The sequence below is a fragment of the Nansenia antarctica genome (genome assembly GCF_963989245.1).
Source record: "Nansenia antarctica genome assembly, chromosome: 12".
Taxonomy (NCBI): Eukaryota; Metazoa; Chordata; class Actinopteri; order Argentiniformes; family Microstomatidae; genus Nansenia; species Nansenia antarctica.
Window position 1 is genome coordinate 12,964,778 of NC_137682.1, and position 25,130 is coordinate 12,989,907.

General features: G+C 43.4%; 1 protein-coding gene across 1 annotated transcript; it reads right to left on the reverse strand.

Annotated features, from left to right (window-relative positions):
* Nucleotides 1-856: 856 nt before the first annotated feature.
* On the reverse strand, nucleotides 857-21,488 carry LOC308168873 (meiotic recombination protein REC8 homolog; the record flags this gene model as incomplete). Its single annotated transcript, XM_080543517.1, has 13 exons — nucleotides 857-948; nucleotides 1,627-1,715; nucleotides 2,348-2,452; nucleotides 2,819-2,870; nucleotides 3,261-3,309; nucleotides 3,990-4,138; nucleotides 4,516-4,588; nucleotides 5,165-5,272; nucleotides 10,805-10,875; nucleotides 11,333-11,399; nucleotides 12,254-12,374; nucleotides 15,009-15,084; nucleotides 21,326-21,488. The coding sequence occupies 13 exons, from the start codon at nucleotides 21,486-21,488 to the stop codon at nucleotides 857-859; spliced, it is 1,215 nt and encodes a 404-aa protein (XP_080399643.1).
* Nucleotides 21,489-25,130: the final 3,642 nt, after the last annotated feature.

A 25,130-nucleotide genomic window follows, 5' to 3' on the forward strand; every position in this document is an offset into this window, starting at 1 on the left:
CATTACAGTACAGGTACAGGTACAGACACATGTCTGTGCTGGAGTCTGTAAGGCTGCCTTGTAGAAAACCTCTGTTTTAGCATTCTGGCCACAGAACCGAGGAACTCACAATGTGCTGAAATTGTGCATTTCCTGAGTTTCTCTAAAACACTTAACACATTAAGGTGTCTTCAGTCAAGGGACATCCATTAGTAGAATAGTTGATTAGATAAATAAACTGGTTAGATTTAATGCAAGTCTCCTCAACACTCAAGACAGTTTAAATGCAGAAAATCATTAATTCAATACAAAGGCATTATGTAACTGCGGTATCAAAAAAACAACAACATTGAAATGGTGTGGAATGTACAGACGGACGTCGTGTAACGTCACTGTGGCACTTCAGCATGGCTGAGCTGAAAGAAACTGTAGTCAAAAATAAATCCATACCTATCCCAAAAATAGTCTCCGTCTATAACACATCTCTTTCCTGGGGTACAAATGTAAACACTTCAGTCGGTACTAAGAAATCTGAGACAAACTCTCGATTTTAGTACAGGCGATTGGCAGTTCTATTAGACGTCGTAACAAACACAAAAACATCTTGAAATCTTTCTCTTCCGTTTGTACAAAATGCTGTGTGTGTGTGTGTCTGTGTGCCTGTATAATATCTAAGCACCTGGTGGATATCAGTATCACTGTGAGTGCCTGTGAGTGTAAATTTGTGAAAGTTGTCAATCAAGTGTATGTGTGTATCTTGTGTGAACCAGTTGTTGTGTATTTGTGATTGGGTGTGTGAATCCACATGGTGTGCATTTGTGAAAGTGTGTGTGTGTGTGTGTGTGTGTGTGTGTGTGTCCAGGTCCCACTCTGTACCTCAGGCTGTCCGGGGGGAGTGGGAGGGGATGACAGTGATGGGGCCGTAGGGATGCCCCTGACACACACCCAGCTCTCTGCCAGTCACCCGCTCTGGACAAACACAGTGGCATACAGGTCAGAACACACCAGAACCAGAAGACCGACCCCATGTAGTAATAATTTTAAATTTAATAATTTTGCCATTTAGCAGACGCTTTTATCCAAAGCGACTTACAATTACGAATTACAGGGACATTCCCCCTGGAGTAACTGAGGGCTAAGTGCCTTACTCAAGGGCACACTAGTAGTGTTCAGGCGGGAGCTTCAGGCGGGATTTGAACTCACAACCTTCCGATCACAAGTCCAACTCACTATCCACTAGACCACCACTACCCCCATGTAGTCCTACAAGTGTCTAATGCCTGAGCTGAGCCCCAAACAGTGGTCCATCTTTGGTTGGACAACAAAGTTCTATTCTAAAATAAATAAGGTCAGCCCACTTTTCAGGGCCAAAAGTGAAGTGGAAAGTAAAGTCAGTCTTTCCATTTACATTTTTGGAATTTAGTGGACACCTTTTTTGGTAATATACAGTTGAGAAACTGAACAGGGGGATTCAGAGGTTTAAGGAGGGACAGTTAAGGTGTAGCCTGAAAAGATGAAGTCTATGGCAGAAGATAGGGAGAGACTCTGCAATCCTGACAGCAATGGGGAGCAATCTTCAGATTTAAATCCAATTTAACACGCCATTATATGGCACTCTATCATCAATTCAGTCATTCAACTCCTCACCTAACAGTTGGAAGAACATTTGAGCTGCAGTACTGCGGTCTGCATCAGGGGGCAGCAGAGAGTGGAAGTCCTCTTCCAATGACACCTTTCTGGAGAGGGAGATGAAGAAGAGGAGAGAGGAGTGTTTATTGTAGCATTGATAGTGGTTTACCTGTGGTTCTCTGATGAAGGGTGCTCGGTAGGGACGGGTTAGGTTGATCCATTTATCTATCAGTTAATCACGGACTTCCGCATCGATACAAAGATATCTAATCGACAAATCGAAAAAACCCATTACAAGTACTCAGTATTTGTGAGATTAAAAAATGCATGTGGCCGTGTTTTTTCATTCATTTAACAACCTCGCTGAGTTCATTCATCCCCTCTCAGTTGTTGCCATGGGCTATTGCCACTGCTCACGATAATGTTGTTCAATGTAAACTTTGCAATAGTAAATTCACATACCACCATTTGGCAACTGTAATGCTTCAATACTTCAAAACAAAACACCCAGCGATCTCCAGTGATGCTGAGACACAGGCAAACTGACATGACTAACTTCACAGTTCAAACACAGACCTATGAAATGGTTATTTATTTTACATCGTGGACATAGATACGAGTTTGAATAAACAAGATAATTTAAGTCAGCATAAATATAGCATGCACGATCGATAAATGACATTTAGCATCCATCAACTAACTGATTGTGAAAAATGCAGTCGGACCCATCGACATTTACCTCAGCAGGCTCTCAGGGGTGAGCTCTGGTTCTCTCTCAGGGAGGTCGACACACTCCTCCACTATGTCCTCCATATTCACCACCACCTCCTCTTCTATGGGAGACCTGCCCCCCCACACATAAACACACACACACACACACACACACACACACACACACACACACACACACACACACACACACACCATTATTAGGTAGAGTATCTTCACCCATTAGCCATCAGTTACAATTCTAAGAATTGACTTTTGACATGAAAATGTTAGTACACGTTGCTACTTGCCCTCTACACCCTGACAAAATGTAAAAAATGGCACCTGGGATTATGGACGCCAGATTAGATGTCAAGCCACTCCTACTAACCCCCCCTTTAAAAAATAATAATCTTTATTTAATATTCAATTTATATTTCAGTCGCTCTCATCCTCTTTCTAGAGAGATAATGTTCACTGAATTCTTTTTCTCATCTCTCACCGTCTGCTGGCCGGAGTGTGTTCTTTGGACACTTCCTGGAGCTCTGAGACAGCTGAAAGAAACATGTGATCGATCAGGCTCATGATCAAGCCCACTGTAGTAGACAATTGACTATCTTCCCCAAGCACACCCCATGTAAACGGACTACAGAAACCTTAAGCTCCTAGCCACTTTACTACTGAACGATCTATTATCACTAGTTGCACCACTAGTGTATTCTGTCTTATCTGTACTATTGTCACCTTTATCTGGTATTATGCCCATTTTTTTCTCCATGTATGTCCTGTACTACTGTTACTTTCTTGAATGATGTCTATTGCCTTATGTCTTGTGCTGCAACATAATGTCAGGAACCGAAGCCTAAGAATGTTACTCTCTTACACTTGTGTAATGTGATGTAACAATAAACTTGAAACTTGAGATAGATCCCCTGGTGTCTGACCTGAGGTTTCAGAGGGGGCTCGTCCTGACTCCCTCAGCTCTCGTGTGACCTGTGTACAGAGGACACTCATCGACACATGCACTGTAGACATGTTGTGTCGTGACAGAGAATGTACTCTCAATAATCTGGATGAATCATGGGTCGACGTATATCAACAAACAAACCAACGTGGGGAACGGTGGTGGAATAACGTTGTAGCTCGATGCACTCGTCTTGCAATACTGTTGTTGAAGTGTGCATTGTCGGTGCTGTGTTGGTGTGTTATTGTAAGTGTACAGCTAAACTAGCTAGCTACATTGACATTGGGAATGCAGTTGAAGAAGTGATTCTGCATGCATGCAGGGTCATCATCAAAATGTCAACTATGGCAATGCATTTGAACATGCAAATAGATATGGATATAGATAGGAACTACATATCAGCAGCAATACTTTTGGAAAATATGATTTGAGCCTAGCTGAACACATCCCATATGCCAACAAAAACAAACAATACAGTATAATAACTCCTTATTTTGTTGGCAATGAAGAGGTGCAAATAAGCGTATTTTGTAGTTTTTGTCTGAGAAATAGTCCTAATTTGGCTGCAATCTCATATCGTGAATCGTATTGAATCGTGAGTTGAGTGCATTGTTACATCCCTACTAAAAACTAATGTTCATTGATTGATGGTCGTAATGAAAACAAATGCGGTCATAGTCAACAGAAATAAAGAATTTACCCCTCTCACGCCAGAGCCCCTCCTCTCTCTGTCCTTCTCCACCCCCATGTCTACGTCGACCTCAGAGTCTCCCCCCTTCTCTCCCCCCTCCCTGCTGCTCTTCTTCCTGAGGACAGCACACTGTTGCCATAGTGACAGGAGGTCAGGGTGGAGGTGAGCTGTGTTAGGGAAGAGGGTAAGGAGGGGTGGGGGTGGGGGCAAAGAGAAGATAAGCAAACTTGTCTTATCTTAATTGTAGTCATCTACTTATGTGATCGCTCTCTCTAAAAACGCCACAAGGGTTGTCTATCTATCCATCTATCCATCCATCCCCCCATCCGTCCAATCGTCCCTTCCTGGGTCCATCTATCCATCATGGACTGAACTGCATACTTCCTCCCTAGACCGCAATGTCCACCAACTCACAATATATCATCACTATCATCTGCGGTGGCATATATACGCTGGGAAAGATCCATTATGTCTACCTCTGGGTACGCTGAAACGTCAGACCTTGTCATCCAAGTTTCTCTCAGTAGAGGTATGAGATACTCACGGCAGGTGGGGGCGCTGAAGAGCTCTCCGGGGGCGGCCGTGGACCGGGAGGCGGGGTCTATCAGCACCTTGGACTGGGAGAGAGAGACAGCAACACTAGGCAAAGAGGTCAACTACACTTCCTCAAGCACGGATCACCAATAGGCGGCCCGCAGGCCAGATCCGGCCACTCTATAATGTGCAGCTTTATCACACAGCACAATGCCACAGATGTCGCAAGTTTTGAGGGAGCGTGCAATTGGCATGCTGACTCCAGGAATGTCCACCAGAGCTGTTGCCGGTGAATTGAAAATGTATTTCTCTACCATAAACCGTCTCCAAAGTTGTTTCCAATTCCAATTCTCGGACACACCTTTGGAGACGGCTTATGGTAGAGAAATGAACATTCAATTCACGGGCAACAGCTCTGGTGGACATTGCTGCCAATTGCACGCTCCCTCAAAACCTGCGACATCTGTGGCATTGTGCTATGTGATAAAACTGCACATTTTAGAGTGGCCTTTTACTGTGACCAGCCTACTGAACAGTACTTCCTTAAAACAAAACAAAAAGATCTATTTAGATACCCAGACAAAGACACTTGACTGATTTGAAGAATCAATCCTTCAGTGAATTCCTCTGGTGCCTGGTAGGAGGGAGGGTGGTCTTACCAGGGGCATGGTCTCAGCAAGAGGGTCCTTGATCTGCAACTGCATTGCCTCCATGGAGATCTGCGTGTGAGGGTCGGCGAAAACAAGCTGTCGCCTGCGACCCTGTCTCTTAGGAGAGGGGACAACTTCGGGGAGCTAGGTGTCGGAGAGAAGGAGGTAGAAAAGGATGTAGCGGCAGAGTGGAATGTTAGAGGTAGAGAGGAGAGAAAGGATGTAGAGGCAGAGAGAAGGAGGGAGAGGATGTAGAGGCAGAGAGAAGGAGTGAGAGGATGTAGAGGAAGAGAGAAGGAGGGAGAGGATATAGAGGCAGAGAGAAGGAGAGAGAGGATATAGAGGCAGAGAGAAGGAGAGAGAGGATGTAGAGGCAGAGAGAAGGAGGGAGAGGATGTAGAGGCAGAGAGAAGGAGAGAGAGGATGTAGAGGCAGAGAGAAGGAGAGAGAGGATGTAGAGGCAGAGAGAAGGAGGGAGAGGATGTAGAGGCAGAGAGAAGGAGGGAGAGGATGTAGAGGCAGAGAGAAGGAGGGAGAGGATGTAGAGGCAGAGAGAAGGAGGGAGAGGATGTAGAGGCAGAGAGAAGGAGGGAGAGGATGTAGAGGCAGAGAGAAGGAGGGAGAGGATGTAGAGGCAGAGAGAAGGAGGGAGGATGTAGAGGCAGAGAGAAGGAGGGAGAGGATGTAGAGGCAGAGAGAAGGAGGGAGGATGTAGAGGCAGAGAGAAGGAGGGAGAGGATGTAGAGGCAGAGAGAAGGAGGGAGAGGATGTAGAGGCAGAGAAGGAGGGAGAGGATGTAGAGGCAGAGAGAAGGAGGGAGAGGATGTAGAGGCAGAGAGAAGGAGAGAGAGGATGTAGAGGCAGAGAGAAGGAGGGAGAGGATGTAGAGGCAGAGAGAAGGAGAGAGGATGTAGAGGCAGAGAGAAGGAGGGAGAGGATGTAGAGGCAGAGAGAAGGAGGGAGAGGATGTAGAGGCAGAGAGAAGGAGGGAGGATGTAGAGGCAGAGAGAAGGAGGGAGAGGATGTAGAGGCAGAGAGAAGGAGTGAGAGGATGTAGAGGAAGAGAGAAGGAGGGAGAGGATATAGAGGCAGAGAGAAGGAGAGAGAGGATATAGAGGCAGAGAGAAGGAGAGAGAGGATGTAGAGGCAGAGAGAAGGAGGGAGAGGATGTAGAGGCAGAGAGAAGGAGAGAGAGGATGTAGAGGCAGAGAGAAGGAGAGAGAGGATGTAGAGGCAGAGAGAAGGAGGGAGAGGATGTAGAGGCAGAGAGAAGGAGGGAGAGGATGTAGAGGCAGAGAGAAGGAGGGAGAGGATGTAGAGGCAGAGAGAAGGAGGGAGAGGATGTAGAGGCAGAGAGAAGGAGGGAGAGGATGTAGAGGCAGAGAGAAGGAGGGAGAGGATGTAGAGGCAGAGAGAAGGAGGGAGGATGTAGAGGCAGAGAGAAGGAGGGAGAGGATGTAGAGGCAGAGAGAAGGAGGGAGGATGTAGAGGCAGAGAGAAGGAGGGAGAGGATGTAGAGGCAGAGAGAAGGAGGGAGAGGATGTAGAGGCAGAGAAGGAGGGAGAGGATGTAGAGGCAGAGAGAAGGAGGGAGAGGATGTAGAGGCAGAGAGAAGGAGAGAGAGGATGTAGAGGCAGAGAGAAGGAGGGAGAGGATGTAGAGGCAGAGAGAAGGAGAGAGGATGTAGAGGCAGAGAGAAGGAGGGAGAGGATGTAGAGGCAGAGAGAAGGAGGGAGAGGATGTAGAGGCAGAGAGAAGGAGAGAGAGGATGTAGAGGCAGAGAGAAGGAGGGAGAGGATGTAGAGGCAGAGAGAAGGAGAGAGGATGTAGAGGCAGAGAGAAGGAGGGAGAGGATGTAGAGGCAGAGAGAAGGAGAGAGGATGTAGAGGCAGAGAGAAGGAGGGAGAGGATGTAGAGGCAGAGAAGGAGGGAGAGGATGTAGAGGCAGAGAGAAGGAGGGAGAGGATGTAGAGGCAGAGAGAAGGAGAGAGAGGATGTAGAGGCAGAGAGAAGGAGGGAGAGGATGTAGAGGCAGAGAGAAGGAGAGAGGATGTAGAGGCAGAGAGAAGGAGGGAGAGAAAAAATATACATCTACAAACAAAGCTGTGTGTATGCATGGTTGATGAATGAGGCCTATTGAGACACTACAGCGAGTCTGTGACGGTAATAGTATAAGCGTGTAACTGGCGACCGTGAAAAGAAATAAACAACCGTCAAACACTTTATTACATAAATTTCCGCCTATCTATCAAACTGTCTCCACCCCCTCTAGCACACTATCTCCCTTCTAGCCCTTCCAATCCTCTCCAACCTGACATTTTTTGTTAATTTGTAATAATAATAAAAAATACAATTACTAATAATAAAGTGTTATAAAGTGTTATTTAACAGTTATTGGAATGTTTGTGTCCAGGTAGAAGACTGGAAATCTGGAAATTAATACATTCTTTATTCACGATGTGTCCTATTCTCCAAAAAAGAAAAGAAAAAGAAAAGTGCTTCCTCTTTTCTTTCACTGTGCTCACCGCATAACTCACTGGGAACTTCAGAGTGTATATCTGGTACATCCTTGTTGTGACGGTAAGACTGTGTGTATATATGAATGGCTGAAACGAGGGCTACGACTATTACCAAGTCTATCGCTGGGTTTATCCGCAAAGACCTTTGCCCGTACAGTGTAGTCGAAAACGAAGGTTTCCGACGAATGCGCCATAACACTGGCACCAATATATGAAATACTGTGTCAAAAATATTTAACTGAAACGGCTATTCGAGTGTTGTATGTAGTTCTTCCTTTAAACATTTTAACTCCTGCTTTCTGGGCAGTTAAGCCTTCTGGCACTTTATTTTGTATGAATGATGGCAGACACACATGGACAAGTTGCAGAAGAGTAACCTTAGATAGTCTATTAGGCTAGGCTGATGACTGTAACTGAATGTAACTGTGTCCATTTCTCACACACACACACACACACACACACACACACACACACACACACACACACGCACAAGCACAAACACACACACACACAAACAAACACACATACACACACCTCTCCACAAGAGCTCTCCGGCCCTCTCTCCGGCGCTCTGTCCGTTGTTCTCTCTGGCCCTCTCTCTGGCGATCTCTCTGGCGCTCTCTCTGGCGCTCTCTCTGGTGTTCTCTCTGTCCCCTTCTCTGACTCTTCCTCTCTCTCTGAGGAGTACGGGGCCTCTAGTGGCATCTCCATGGGCTGGCCCGTTTCCTTGTCCAGCAGCCACACACTGTCCCCCACCACCACCGTGTCCTTCAGCCTGGACATGCACACACACACACACACACACACACACCCACACACACACACACACACACACACACACACACACACACACACACACACACACAATGGTGGGTACTATCTTAATAACCATCTAGCTTCCTCATTTATTGTAATCAGAAAACACACACAACAAAAATGAAGACTGTTCAAGTCCTAGCTGGACTTGAACAGTGACCACAGCCCTTGTGGCAGTAAGATCCGCCTGTGAAAGGGTCCCAGGGGACTTACTGGTCAATAGATGTCATGGCTCCCTCCTGGTCCCTTGTTCTCTCCGTCTCTCCCTCTCTCTCCCTTTCCCTCTCCTCAATCTCTGCGTCTGTCACACACACACACACACACACACACACACACACACACCTTTTCACTCCTTTCACGCTAACAAATGTCCATATCGATCGCCTGTCATTACTTAGAGAATCCTAATATCCTCTCTCATCTCTCTTACCCCAGTCGAATAGGTCTGGCTGCTCCAGAAGCAAGTCGATCACTCTGCCTGTGGCTTCAGTTAGCTCCGCTCCCTCAAACTGATGGAGAGAGACAGGGAGAGAGAGATAAGTAACCATAAAAAACCCAGCTCAACACTCTTGTCTTGAGCCATTCAGTGGGGAACAGTATCCTTACGTCAACATCAACGAAATACAACATCAAAATATAAAACACAATTTTGGATAAAAACAGTGCTAATAACTTAGTGAATCTTGATTTATTATTCAGCACAGTCTATGGCGGTGGTGGGTAAGGCTAAAACGTTCATCCTACGTTATTTGGCGTTCAGGAGACCTGTAAAGAATGGGATGGGTAATGTTTTGTATCTTGCTGTTCTTGTTTTGGGGATCTCGAGTTGGGTAGTTTCTGATTTGGCGATTTGATATTTGGGCTCTGGTAGGTGGCAGCCAGGTTCTGAAGGGGGAATTCAGAAGACCCAAGGCAAAGTCCTTGCACAGTGTATTTCTTCTGTCTTAAGTATGTTGCATCAGGTAAGGGACTACTGTTGTTATCAGGCCAAGAACCCACTGGTCTGATCCCATAACGTTAATGGGAGACTGTGGTATCAGTCAATTATTCAGTGCAGGAGTGCCCGTGTGTTTGGCTTGGTAGGCCAAAATGAACCCTGAGTGGTTAACTGTGGGCCAAAAAACCCTGACCATCCATTACAACGAATACTTGAAATTGCCCATTTGGGAGTGCAATTATTCATATTATGATTTTATTACTAGTGACTAGTAGTGACCACTACTAGACCACATATGTGACATGTTCTAATGCTTTGATCCTCATATGTAATGATCAGACTTTTCTTTAGAAAAATGTGAATACAATTCCTTGTTGTTGAAAAATAAATGACACATCACTAGTCAACTAACGCAGCTTGTTTTGTGAGCCTGCTAAGTATTGTCATAGTTTAACTAGGTAGCAGTGGGGATTACTCACCGAATCCATTGCGTTGCAGTATTTTGGCTTGACTAGCGAGTTTGTGTTGTGATTCTCAACAATGTTGAAACGTAGTTCCGTGTTTCAAAAGAAAAGTCAGAACATTTTGACTGGTCGCCGATATGAGGACCAAAGCATTAGAACGTGTCACATAATGTTGCTGGTGAAAAGGTCTGTATGTCGGCGATTCTCACGTCACGCAAATGACCTTTTTAAAATATATATATAAATGTGAAGTGTTGAAGTGTTGAAGAGCCCACTCGATATAATAATAATAATAATAATAATAATAATAATAACTTGCTTTAATCATTATATAATAATAATTAAATTATTGAGTCATTTAAAGGCAATATTTAAAAGATGGGTTTTTAGTCTTGACTTGAAAATATTTGCTGAGGTTATAACAAACAACAGTTTGTTACTTATGATTTGTGAATTGTATTCACTACATCATCTGCCATGGACTACTAGGTAAGTGATAGATGGCTTGTAAACAAACTTACGTTTTAGGACGTGTGCAAAAGCAAGGACTGTGTGATCATCTAATTATGTGGAGTTATGTGTTTTTAGCATGTTGATGTTCAATCAGCATGTTGTGATGTGATGCTACAAATGCAGTTAGGTGTTCATAGTGATGTTCCTTGCTAGCTACTAGCAACTGTTTTGCGTGTGTTTTGATTCAGAGCGTCTTTCTCCGGTATTTGGTTTGAGGGGTACCAACATTCAAATAAGCATATCTTCTTCAACTAGATTTCAGATGTCAATGTATGACACATCGTTTGAAAGCTTACAATCTGCACTTTCATAATATGGAAAAACAGTTCAAACGAATGAATTTCAAAATGACAATTTTCGATGCTAATCCAAGAACCCTCTCCCAGGCCCACGCCTTCACCTGAGTGAAGTGAAGCATGACCGGCTCCGGCTCTTTCAGGGTGATGGCTTCTGGCGTGGATTGGTTCAAACCTGAGGTGAGAGGGACATAGAGACAAGAGAAGGAAAAGAAAAAAGGGAGAGTGGAGGAAAAGTACCAACGTTAGAGACGCTGATCTCTTGGTGAAGATTTGTCATCTGATCTCAATAACAGACTATGTTTTAGCCCTGTCCGGAAGCAACGGTGTGCCCTTGAAACTCGTAAAGATCTTTAGAGGATTTTACAAGTGGAAGCAATATACCTATTCCATTCTGTCACATCCACACATGCTTATATTAGGGGGGGGCAACTCTAACATGTCTTATTATCTTTCTAGCGGAAACTTCTGGTGAGTATTTTGACCTTATTCCCACTTTCTGTTTCAGTCTGTGTCTTTTTTTTTGCAACTCGAGAAAGAAGCTTCTTGTAGAGTTGCAACTAGTAGAGGTTGGCTAGGAATTGACTCACCCTGGCTAGGAATTGACTCACCATGGCTAGGAATTGACTCACCCTCCCCCTCCGATGCGGTTCTGGAACTGACCACTGGAGAGCGCTGTGTAGTCACAGCCGCCATAATCTGCATTGGTTGGGGAAGTAACAGAATCGCCATAAAACAAGGTCAATCAATATACTGTAGGAGTGACGGCAATAACTGGACGATGTAGTCGGTTTGCCGGTAGAAAAACAATCATGTGCTTTATTCTCACTCTCTGCATGCGTACTGACAACAACAACATTCATCCATCTTTGTCCCACTTATATCCCGTCATATCACCCGCTAAGCAACCTGGGTGATTGAGTAAACACAAACATATCAACAGTGCTTTGTACAGGCTGGAACGCCGTGAATTACGAATACTCTGCTCACTAACGAGCGGTCACTACACACGTCCCCCCAGAATTCACAAGAACCGGCCCCAAAAAACGGTCAGGGACTCTGATAACTCGCCCAAAGCGACTCTGGCGCCCTTGAGCAGGCACAGGAGACCGAGGCAGGGGAAAAACAACAGGCGGACGTTTGGCCGGCCTCGGACGGCAGGGCAGGGGGTCTGCAGGAGCTAGGGTCGGGACTGTTTTAACAGGGGGGCGACCGCGGCGGGGCGGGTGGGCCACCTCGATGGGACGGTCCAAGTCCAGATGAGCTGGCTTAAGGCGATCCACCGAGATGCGTTCCTTACTACCCCCCATGTCGATAATAAAGGATTTGTCGCCTGTCTCCACGACCCGGTAGGGACCATCATAGGGCGGTTGCAGAGGGGCTCGATGGGCGTCTTGGCGGATAAAGACATACCCCGCTGCCTTCAGATCAGGCGGGACACGTACCTTAGAATAATGCTTTGTAAATACATTTGATGAATCAACAGAGAATTTGAATTCTAACTCTAATTAAAGTAGAGAAAATGTTTTGTTGTTGGTTAACGTTGAAAGTACCTGAGGGATCCTGTAGGGACTGGGGAGCTGGTCTCCTGAGCCCATCACACCAAAGAAGGGGTCTGGAGCCCCCTCAGCCTCCTCCAGAAGGAACAGGGAATCAGCCACGTTCAGGGCTAGTCTGGGACACAAAAGGGCCAATGTTAAATGCAAAATGGCTGCTATGCATTGCCCAGGTGGGTCTGACACATAGGCAGGGAGTGGGGTGAGATGTCCTCATACTAGAGCATAAGTGTAAGCATAGTTACAAGCTTATGTTTGAGTTTATGGTTAGACCGAGGCTACAGGTAGGGTTATAGGCTGCTCATCCGGTTAGACTGAAACGTTATCCCTAACCAAACATAAACTTACTGTATACCTAACCACAACCTTTACCCTGAAGATAACAATTTCTTACAGTAAGCGTGTTGTGTTTCTGGGTTACGGGACTGATCTTTATTTATGATGGGGGTGGTACACGGATGGATTTAACCTCTAAAATACCAAAATTGACGACCCTCCCCTTACGCAAAATATATTTTCGCATAGCCCTCGAATACTTGAAAAACATACATTGGCTCTCCCCCTACAAAGATGAATGATTAAAACACAGTGGTGTTGCCACACGCTGTAAACATTTCAAGGCAAATTAAACTATATATTTAGTAATGATAGAGTAACTACCTTTGATCGACAACACTATTGTTGTTAAAACTAAAGCAAAAGTGAAAGCGTTATGATGTTCCTTTTGACAAGAATAAACGTGAGTCGGGTTGTGATCATGCAACCCAGCTCCATACTGTTCAAGAGTCCTGGGGAGAACCCTGCTGTCCATAGTGCCGTCATTTCAGCTAAACAGCTATTACAGAATCATTGGCGATTCATAATCTATATTTTGTACATTTCATGCAATTCCACAGCAACATTTCTAAACACTGGAGAAAAACCTGCCATCCTGCATCAATTTAGTGCCATACCAAGGGCCTATATTTCACTTTGAAAGAGTCAGTGTTGCACACAAGATCTAGATCGATCAAGTGTTTCATAGGCACTACAACACACATGAAATTAACATAGTACATGTTGTTTTTGATTAAATAATTTTCGCCCTAAAGTAACCTAGCTTTTAATTACTTTACTTTGGCTGCGTTTTTTATTATTATTCTGAAATACTGTACACATCTCAGCAATGACAGTTGGATTTGTAAAGTGTTCTTCATACAGAACAAACAACAGAAGAAGAAAAAAATAAGCCTTCTGCATATACTCTGTCTACACAAAGGCCACAAGACCTTGTCAACATCACAGGTAATGTTCTCCCTGGCCAAGCAGAGGGGAAAGTATCGCCTGGCATGACGAATCCAGCCCTGATATACTTCAGATATATTTCAACACAGGAGAGCTCACCTTTAGCCCTTATTGCTTAAGCTATGATTGCTAATTCAAATGCAATAGGTGTTTGCCCATATGGAGTGTGATTGATGTTTTGAGTTTAGCATTCTGAATGGTAGTGTTTTCCATGTGAACACAAGAGATTTTATCAAGGAAGTGTGTGCCAAATGTAGAGAATTGTATTTAGTGTTTTGTTAACTGGGTGGTTTAGCGTGGCAAAATTAGTGATAAGCAAGAAATGTGTTTGTCAGAATTGGTGTGAGATAAAATACACCAGTTTCAGGTTTTGGTCATTGTGTTTGAGGTTTGGATGTTAGTGTTAAAGCGAAAACCTGTAAACACTTTATTTATTTGTTGTTCGACCACTGGTTGATTTTGTGGCGCTGTTCCGACTTTCAGGACTTCAGAAATCGACAGTTTGTCTTGCTTATGTCTTGCTTTCAGACAGTTTCTTTCTTCAAACTGATCACTGTTGTTTTCATTCTCGAACTGCCATCACAGAATACTGTATACTTTAGCTCCTACATAAACTAAGAAGGACACAGGTTAAAGTATACCATTCGTTCTTGAGATCACTTTAGTACGGAGCCCCCCTGGGGTCACATGGTAGGAAAACATTATTTGATGTGTGAATCCGTTCCCTCGGTTAAGTAAATCTGTTCCCTCGGTTTAGTAATTAGTTCGTTCGGTTTAGTAATTAGTTCCCTCGGTTTAGTAATTAGTTCCCTCGGTTTAGTAATTCGTTATGGTTAGGGTTAGGCCCTACGAGCCAGAACGATCGCAAGGATTCTAACCCTAAACCTAACCCTAACCCTGACCCTAATCCTGGTAGGGCCTAACCCTAACCCTTGGGACCCCAGGGGGGGTCCGTACTTTAGCCTTGTGAGAGGAAGGGGAATTAGCTCAAACACACAAAACGAGCGGCTCTTCAGATTTGCGATGACCCAACACTCGTTGTTGGTCAGTGGTCCACTGAACGAATACTACTGTGTATTTCCACCGTATTTCATATTTAGTAACATGTAAGTAAAAAACAAAGTTGTCAGAAGCAGGATTTGAACCCATGACTCCAGATGAGATTGCAACCTGAACCCAGTAACTAATATAGAGTTCTGTATATACCGTGGTAATATGATTCATTCGCGTATTATAATTATAATTTTTTACCGCGTAAAGGTTTGCCAAATTAACCGCGATCGTTAACGAATAAACTAATATTTCCCTTTTTAGCTTTGAGAACTTCTGAGAAGTACGGCTAAAACAAACCCTTTACTCTGAGTGTGTTGAGGGGAGACGATGGTTAATGCCTACTCTGGGGCAGGTGTGTGGGTGACATTGTGTATGTGTGTGTGTAAGCGTGCATGTATGATGTGTGTCCCCTGACCTGTCAGGCTCAGGCAAGTCGATGCTTATGTGTATCTTGGAGCGCAGCAGGCGCTCGATGGTCTGCTGAATCTCATCTGGAAAAGAGCAGGGAAGTTACTACAGTATATCATGAGGTCAAGGTACTGTGTGACATCACATTCATTTTACAGGCTGCACAGTTACCGTGGTGATTCTGCGTGGGTGACCTGGAAGATGATGTGATTCTGCATCTACAGTACCATCACAACTAACTTTGCTGAAGTGTTTATGGTTTATGCTGCATTCTGCGGTGGAGGAGGTCATAAATCTAACAGTTTGGCTGGTAACGAAAGATAAACTACTACTACGAATTAATTCTGCTAAATGGTAATAAAATAAAAGGTATTATTGTGTACCAGAGTGTTTTGAAGAGACGGTAAGCCTCATCCTTTAGTGAGTTGTATCTACCTCTAATGACAATGTGCTGCATGTGCTGTGTTTTATCAATGAGTGTGTATGGAGGTGAGTGCGTGTAGTAGTAGGTACTGTGGCTTTGGTGGTTTGTATTTCAGATCAACCAGTGCCCTTACCTGACAGGTAAGATGTAGTCTGAAGAGATCAGAAAGGTCTGTACAAGAATTAGTACTGCTGTGACAGAAGTTTCAATAAAACCATAATGCTAAATCAATACCTCGTATTCCCTCAGACAGTGGAGGGGATGGGGGGGGGGGGGGGGGGGTTTACATACCATGTTTTCCCAACATTGACCTTCAGAAGCTCCCTGCGTGTTATTCTGGTTCCTTTCGTGGCTGCCAACCTAAAACCACCCAGATCAGGCATGAAAATGGGTCGGGGTGAAAAAGGTGAGAAGGATACGAGACCCGGAACCTGCTAGGCGGTCCCGGCGGAAAGTTTTTTTTGTGGAATAAATAGCTTCCATGTGCTCATATCTGATTTCTTTTAGATTTACTCTAGTGGTGGTCACATGCAGAATTACAAGATTAAAAAAAATAAAAAATAAAAAAAAGTATGGATGTCTATTATGGATTCAAAACGGCGAATTTCGCCGAAAGGTGAGCGATTATCATGCCTGTATATTACATTACCTCAGAATACCACCAACAACATCACATTAACTATGTTACATTACCTCAGAATACACCAGGAACATCACATTAACTATATTACATTACCTCAGAATACACCAGGAACATCACATTAACTATGTTACATTACCTCAGAATACACTAGAAACATCACATTAACTATGTTACATTACCTCAGAATACCACCAACAACATCACATTAACTATGTTACATTACCTCAGAATACCACCAACAACATCACATTAACTATATTACATTACCTCAGAATACACCAGGAACATCACATTAACTATGTTACATTACCTCAGAATACACCAACAACATCACATTAACTATATTACATTACCTCAGAATACACCAACAACATCACATTAACTATGTTACATTACCTCAGAATACACCAGGAACATCACATTAACTATATTACATGACCTCAGAATACACCAGGAACATCACATTAACTATGTTACATTACCTCAGAATACACCAGGAACATCACATTAACTATGTTACATTACCTCAGAATACACCAGGAACATCACATTAACTATATTACATTACCTCAGAATACCACCAACAACATCACATTAACTATATTACATTACCTCAGAATACACCAACAACATCACATTAACTATGTTACATTACCTCAGAATACCACCAACAACATCACATTAACTATATTACATGACCTCATAATACACCAGGAACATCACATTAACTATATTACATTACCTCAGAATACCACCAACAACAACATCACATTAACTATGTTACATTACCTCAGAATACCACCAACAACCTCACATTAACTATGTTACATTACCTCAGAATACCACCAACAACATCACATTAACTATATTACATGACCTCAGAATACACCAGGAACATCACATTAACTATGTTACATTACCTCAGAATACCACCAACAACAACATCACATTAACTATATTACATTACCTCAGAATACACCAGGAACATCACATTAACTATGTTACATTACCTCAGAATACACCAGGAACATCACATTAACTATGTTACATTACCTCAGAATACCACCAGGAACATCACATTAACTATATTACATTACCTCAGAATACCACCAACAACATCACATTAACTATGTTACATTACCTCAGAATACCACCAACATCATCACATTAACTATGTTACATTACCTCAGAATACACCAGGAACATCACATTAACTATATTACATTACCTCAGAATACACTAGAAACATCACATTAACTATGTTACATTACCTCAGAATACACCAACAACATCACATTAACTATGTTACATTACCTCAGAATACACCAACAACATCACATTAACTATATTACATTACCTCAGAATACACCAGGAACATCACATTAACTATGTTACATTACCTCAGAATACCACCAACAACCTCACATTAACTATGTTACATTACCTCAGAATACACTAGAAACATCACATTAACTATGTTACATTACCTCAGAATACACCAGGAACATCACATTAACTAGATGGAACAGCCAACAGCATTGTAACATCAGGGTTCTTCCCAAAGAATGAAAGCGGTATTACATACAAATACATATCCAGCTATTCCTCACAGGTTGAACTGAAAAGGTGCAGGCTTTAGTTTCCAGTTGAGTTATATGACCTAGATCCCTTTCAGTGAGGTTTTTATCAGAAGCTAGCTACAGAGGTAACTTGTTAGCATCAAGCTAAACTCTTAGCTAGCTACATGTTGTCATGGACTTACCAAATGGTGGAAAAGCAGCCACTGCGACGTCGAAGAACATTAGGATAATAAAACATTTCCTCACTCTCACAAAAGTGCCAACGTTGCAAAGGAAACGGGGTTGGTCGGTAGCTATCTCGGAATGAATTATTCGGGTTTCAAACTATGTGATGACTCTCCTAAATCCCCTCAGGAAAGTCCGCGAGTGAGGAGATTCCCGCTGGTGACAAAGACTGAATTACTACTGGTTATTACTGGTCCAATCAGCGATGAGATTACCTTCTGGTCCAATCAGATGTGGGATTACCTGTTTTGACCAATCGCCTTTCTCTACTTGCCTTAGATACAACAATCTGAATTACTACTGGTTATTACTGGTCCAATCAGCGATGAGATTACCTTCTGGTCCAATCAGATGTGAGATTACCTGTTTTGACCAGTCGCCTTTCCCTACTTGCCTTAGATACAGCAATCTAAATATCTGTGACTGTAACCAAAGTGATAATAATTATATACAACAGTTAGTTCCGACCAAGTAATTTGATTGGACAAGAGGCATTCCATGAGTTATGATATACAGTATAACAGCACTGGGACTTTTAACTATGTTATGTAAAAATATAAAAGGGTGACAACTGTGAAAGGGTGAAGAACTGTCCGTGTAGCTACAGTTCACAACACATTTTTAAGCATTCTTTAATTCATTATAATTATGCCACCTGTTCTAACAGCCACTGTGTGTGTGTGTGTGTGTGTGTGTGTGTGTGTGTGTGTGTGTGTGTGTGTGTGTGTGTGTGTGTGTGTGTGTGTGTGTGTGTGTGTGTGCGTGTGTGTGTGTGTGTGTGTGTGTGTGTGTGTGGGGGGGGGGGGTGTGTGTGTGTGTGTGTGTGTGTGTGTGGGGGGGGTGACAGCGCCACTCAGTGGTAGAATAATGTTACTACACCCTAACTGGACTGACTGAGATGCCTGATCTGTTTGAGGATAATAATGACCATGACTCTTGGTTCTTTTATTTCCTGTCAGGTTTTCTTCATTGAGTCGCATCTTGTGAGAAATGCGCTATACAAATAAAACTTGATTTGATAGCAGAGGGTCTGAATACTTACGTACATATCAGTATTTATGTATTTCAATTTTAATAAATCTACTGAAATTTAAAAAAACGTCTTTCACGTGTGCATTGTTATCACGTGTTCGTTGCGCAGAACTGTTGCGCAGAATTTCACTGCGTGAAATGTATTTTTGTTAGCCTTTCTGTCAGACTTTGCCTTCATTGTAGTCAGTATAGATAGCAACGTTTTATTAATGACCCCCCAGGTGCGCTGAACAATTCTGGCCTTGAAAATAGGCTTAGCACTGATATTTCAGACATCCCCCCCCAACGCCACCCCCAGCGCCTGCATTTGAGCCAAGATTGGTTTTTTCGCTATTAAATTAAAGCCAGATGTGTCTTAACCTTGTCTTGACTGCTTGGCCTTGGTCAGGCCCGAAACCCTGGGTCTGATGGAAATTGTTGTTTTTGGTGACAAAATACATCATGACCTTGAGTGAGATGCCCAATTAGCTTTGGTGTGCAAGTGGTTGAGTATGACTCATCTCTCCTCTGCTTTCTCTCCTATCCTCCTCTCCTCTCCACCTGTCTCCTCTCCTCTCATCTCTCCTGTCGTCCCCTCCTCTCCTCTTCCCTCCTCTCCTGTCGTCCCTCCTCTCCTCTCCTTCCCCTCCCCCTCCCCTCTCCTCTCCAACTGTCATCTCGTGTTCTCAGAGACTGTGCTGTGTGTTCCAGAGCTGGCAGTGATGAGGACACCGCTCTGAAGCTCTGGGCCCTCAGCTCCCATCTGCTGGGCATCCACTGGAGATGAACACACACACACACACACACACACGCACGCACGCACGCACGCACGCACGCACGCACGCACACACACACACACACACACACACACACGCACACACACACACACACACACACACACACACACACACACACACACACACACTCACACTCACACACAGATGTGCATGGACAGATTCACACCAGTACTAAACTATACATATACCATGCTGCTTCCTTCTGTCTGTTGCAATACTATGAATACTTAAGATAATGATATAAAAGTACCTACATTTAAAAGTACAATGCACAATCCAGACTATAGTTTATAATTTATGGTTATAACTTAAACCCACGATAATGACGTACCCCACCACCACCACCAAAACATGTTCATGACGTAATCCGTTGAACCCATTTGACCTCTACCACATTGTGCTTTTTTACTGGTTACACGTACATGCTACATCTATGCCACTGTGAGCAAAAACCTCTACTCTCTTTCCAGACCATAGCCGCTTTGTGGTCAGGTATACAACTTTTATTGACGACATATAATCTACAGACTACACTGTAGTCAGTCATGTCAGTGAATGTTTTGTATAGTATGCCCTCTACTGGTGGATGTGAGAATGACAGGAATTCATTATGCTGCTGATGTGTTTGTTGAAAGGGAGGTATTTGTCTGACAAAACTATGAAAAAAACAGAACACAATACATTTTAATAACTTTTTTAATTGCACACAATATCTCAGATACACGCTCAAACTACAAAGGTCCTTGCCAAATCATGTCTGCATAGGCTACAGATAATCATAACACAACAATACAATAAAAAAAAAAATCATGTAACATGTAAAGTTGAGGAAGCTAAAGGAAACAGACAATCTAGTAAGTTAGACATCAATATTGTCAGGTTGTGCCAGCATGAAGTAAGTACTGTACAAGCCTGAAGTGATTTTAACGTCACTCAAGTGACTAAACAGCTGGGGGGTATTCCACGAAGCTCGATAAAGTTCTAAGCCTCGATAAAGTTCTAAGCCTCGAAAATGTTAGCTTGCGTTCGGTGCCATCAATGTGGCTCAAATAATTCGCTGCTTGGTTGAGCTCCTTCTGAGTCAGATATAATTAGCCTGGTCGCGACCAGGCTAAAACACAGGCTATGGTAAGACGCGAGTCAAAAAAGTCTCACAGGCGGAAACTACATCCCGAACGACAGTTCCTCTTTTAGGAAATTATTAGTTCCCACTTCACACGAGATAGATAGATGGATAGGTTGACTGTGTGAAAGATAGATAATTTGATATTTTGAAAGTGTGATCGATCGATAGATAGTTTGATTGTGTGATAGATAACTTGATATTTTGAAAGTGTGATAGATAGATCGATAGATCAATAAAGAAAAGAGTGTAAAAAAGAAGAAGTAATTGTCTCAACTTGCATTGCTGTCATCACAGCGGTCTGGCTGGCGTAGTGGTTAAATGTAAATAATAGAGCTAATGTATGTATGTATGTATGTATGAATGTTATGGAAGTGTATTGTCTGTATTTAAGTGTTTAAGATGAAAAATTGTTTGAAAGTATGGTATGAGGACCCCAGGAAGAATAGCTACTGCATATTTGCTGTATCTAATAGTGGATCCAAATAACCAAACCAAACCAAACCCCTCCTCCCCCTTACCTCCGATGGTGGTCTCCTGGAACTCGTCGAACTGGCCCTTGACGAAGCGCAGAACCAAGCTGGACTTGCCCACAGCCATGTCCCCCAGAAGCACGAGTTTGAACTGGCAGATCTTGGTCTGGGGCAGCGTGCCGTTGGGGCGACTGCTTCCTCTGGTGGTCATGATGGAGGAGGGCAGGTGGGGGGGGGGGGGGGGGGGGGGTGGGTGCCACCCGGGGAGGGGGGGGGGAGCTCAGACAGACGGGACTCTGGGAACGGGTACTCTCTCTCTCTCTCTCTGCCTCTCTCTCCCTCTGGTCTCCTTTCGTCTCCTGTTCTAACTAGCTAGCTCAGAGGTGATTAGATGAGCTAGTCTGCTGCACACTTGCCAGCTAAAGAGCTAACTGGATGCACTTTATTATTTTACTTAAAGTAGATATACTATCTTTCTTATTCTGCTAGAATTGGGTTTCATGGTAATACCATAATGGCATATTTACAGTACATGGACAGTGGATTGAAGCATTGGAAATGTCTGTTTTTTATAGATGGACATACGATTTTTTTTCAGGTGAGAGTAAAGTCAAAATGACATTATCTGACTGCATTGCCCACAGCAATCCAATATTCAATTATAATAATGTTATAAATTGATATGGATCAATTTATACCTCTTATTAGATTATAAATACTCTGGTTGTTATGTTGGGGGCCACCCGCTGTGCCGACGGACCACGATGCCGACAGTTTATTAGCGGATTTCTGCGAGAGCTGACAAGACGGTACATGTGGGAAAACTAGGGTTAGGGTTAGGTGCTAGGGTGCTACGGTTAAGGTTAGGGTTAGGGTTAGGGTTAGGTGCTAGGGTGCTACGGTTAAGGTTAGGGTTGGGGTTAGGGGTAGGGTTGGGGTTAGGGGTAGGGTTAGGGTTAGGGATAGGATTAGGGTTAGGGTTAGACATGCCAGCATGTACCAAGTCGACGTAGCACCTAACCCTAACCCTAGTTTTCCCACATGTACCGTAACAGAGAAGCGGAGAGCATTCACATGCAGGGAGGGCTGTCGGCACAACGGTCCGTCGGCATATTGATGCGGCACCGTTATGTTTGCCTTTTGGTTGACAGCAAAAGAGGGAGAGAGGAGGATAGAGAGGGAGAGAAGGAGACAGAGCAGGATGGTGTCGGCACACCAGAGAGAGAGACAGCAAGAACCAGGTGAGAAAGTGGACAGGTAGTCAAGACCACATAAGTAGCCTTGTGAACCGATGGTTCTCGAGCCTAATGGCCCATAGGGCAGGATTTTCCTGTTTCTGTAGCGTGAGGCGGCTTGATGTACAAGTACACCCCCTGGACATGACGCTGGTATGTCGCAGGGTCTTACCCCCAACCAACCCTTAATGCTGAGTTATCATCACCGAGGGGGGGGGGTTCCATGCCACAGTCCATGCCACCCCCCCAAGGCAGCAAACCTAGGGGAAACACTGAGAGCAGATAGATGAACTGTTCAGTGTCAATCCTGTAGAGATGGAGATGGAGGTTAAATCTCCAGAATAATGTCCAGCTACAATCGCAACAACATTCACAACATTTCTGGAGCCTGGTAGACCCAGACAACTATAAGAATATTCACCAAGCAGCCCTGAAAGTATTTGCTTTATTTGTCTACATACGTTTGGGAATCAGCTTTTTCTGATATGAATGTAATGAAATCTACATTCTGAACAAGCCTGACAGGTGACCATTTAAATGACTCTATAAGAGTGAACCTAAGTGGATACACTCCAGCATACACAACTGTAGTAGACTCCATGCAGTGACAGTCATCTCACTAAGGGTAGGAATGAGTCAACACACTTATTACACACATGCACAATATTTTTTGAAAGAGACAAAAAGACAAAATAATTCGTTATGTGAATGAATGTAAGTAATAAGATATGAGTAGCTCTCGGCCACTTAAATTTTTTCAAAGTAGCTCTCAGATGAAAAAAGGTTGTAGACCCCTGCTTTATGCTGATACATGCCTGCCATCTAGTGGACATTTAAGGGTACGACCAGGTAGGGGGATATTGCTTGTAACACAATCCTCATTCCTTCTCTCTCTAGTCTAACCTAATCCCATAGTAACCTTCATAATTCAGTTCTAGATATGTATTTTCTTTATGTGGCTAACACAACTCCAATTAAACTGCTTCATAAAGTTAAAGTTAATACATGTATAGTAATAAACACTTTAATAGTAATTACTTTGTTGTTTAGTATCAGGGAGGGAGGGAGGGAGAATGGATGACCATCTTTCTTCAGTAGGCCTACCATTTCTAGCTCATGTATATTTCTAATGATTCATTATATGTCTTGTACATGATTCTTGTTATGATTCTTGTATATGATTCTTGTATATGATTCTTGTTATGATTACATTTCTATTGGGATATTGCCTCACGCATAGCTGTAAACATGCTTAGCTACTATATTTGTTGCTGTAATCGCAGTTGCTTCTAGCTATGATATTTAAGATCACTTATCTAGTTACACAATCTTCAGCATAACAAGTTCATAAGATATGAAAAATGCACAAGCAAAAGGAATGCAATCCAAATAATTTTTTATTCACGGTGGGCAGCAGCTCCGGCCAAGGCTGTTTGCAGTTGTGAGCGTCCTCTGGAGGACGGGCGCTAGAGACAGGAGAGAGAGTTCATATGAGCTTCACCAGGCCTATAGCTACAGAATAGAATACTTTATTAGTTCAGTTAGTATGTCCTTGGTCTATGTGTTCTATGTGTTGACTTACCTCTGCTGTGTCCATCGTCGTGAAGACGGTTACTGGGGGGACGGAGGCCGTCTGCCTGGACCGCAGCTCAGCAGCCCAAGGCTCTTCACAGATGTGAGCATCCTCTGGAGGCGGGAACGCTTCTGTTTCTTTGAAGCTCCGCTCTCCTCACAAGGCGGCGTCTCAGCTGTCACTGGGCTGGCCGCTAGAGAGAGGAGAGAGAGTTCATATGAGCTTCACCAGGCCTATAGCTACAGAATAGAATACTTCATTCGTTTGGTTAGTATGTCCTAGGTCTATGTGTTCTACATGTTGACTTACCTCTGCTGTGTCCATCGTCGTGGGCAACCTCGATGCCCTCCTGTCCTGGGGCTGGAGGCTGGACACCATCATTGATGTCCTCCGGTCCTGGGGCTGGAGGCTGGACACCAACCTGGTTGGTCCTCTTGCACTATATCAGTTGTTACAGAAGAAGAATCAATGACAGAACATATCTCTTAAAACCCCATTATTCCTACAACAACAATGCATAGCTTGTCTGCTGTTTTATGATAAACTGGTAAGACTTTACCTTTACATTACACTTCCTTAATGTGAAATGATGTGGAATGTGGCGCATAGAGAAGCAAAGAGGCGGGTTTGTTATTATCAAACTAGTAACTAAATTAGAAACGTTATGCTAGTTATTAATTAACGTTAATTTCGCAATGAAGACCGAACTGCAGCGTTTTAGCCAACACCTAGCTTGCTAGACAGGTGTGTTTTTTTTCTCCAGCTGACGTTATGTTAGACTCTAGAATCATGGGCATCATTTATTTTGTAAATTGTTTTTGTCAAACGTAGCTTATTATTGCCTATTAATTCTTGTACCTTACTCAATATCATTTTTGTTATATTTTTTAATTCTCACTGATTATTTTGGTGAAAGTTGTCAATTATTATGACAGAAATTGGCAGACCTCCTGCAGTACCTCTGCGGACCCCCGGTTGAAGACCACTGCTGTAGAGGATACAGGCCTGGAAGAGCTTTGAGGTTTGCTCTTCATCGATTTCGGAG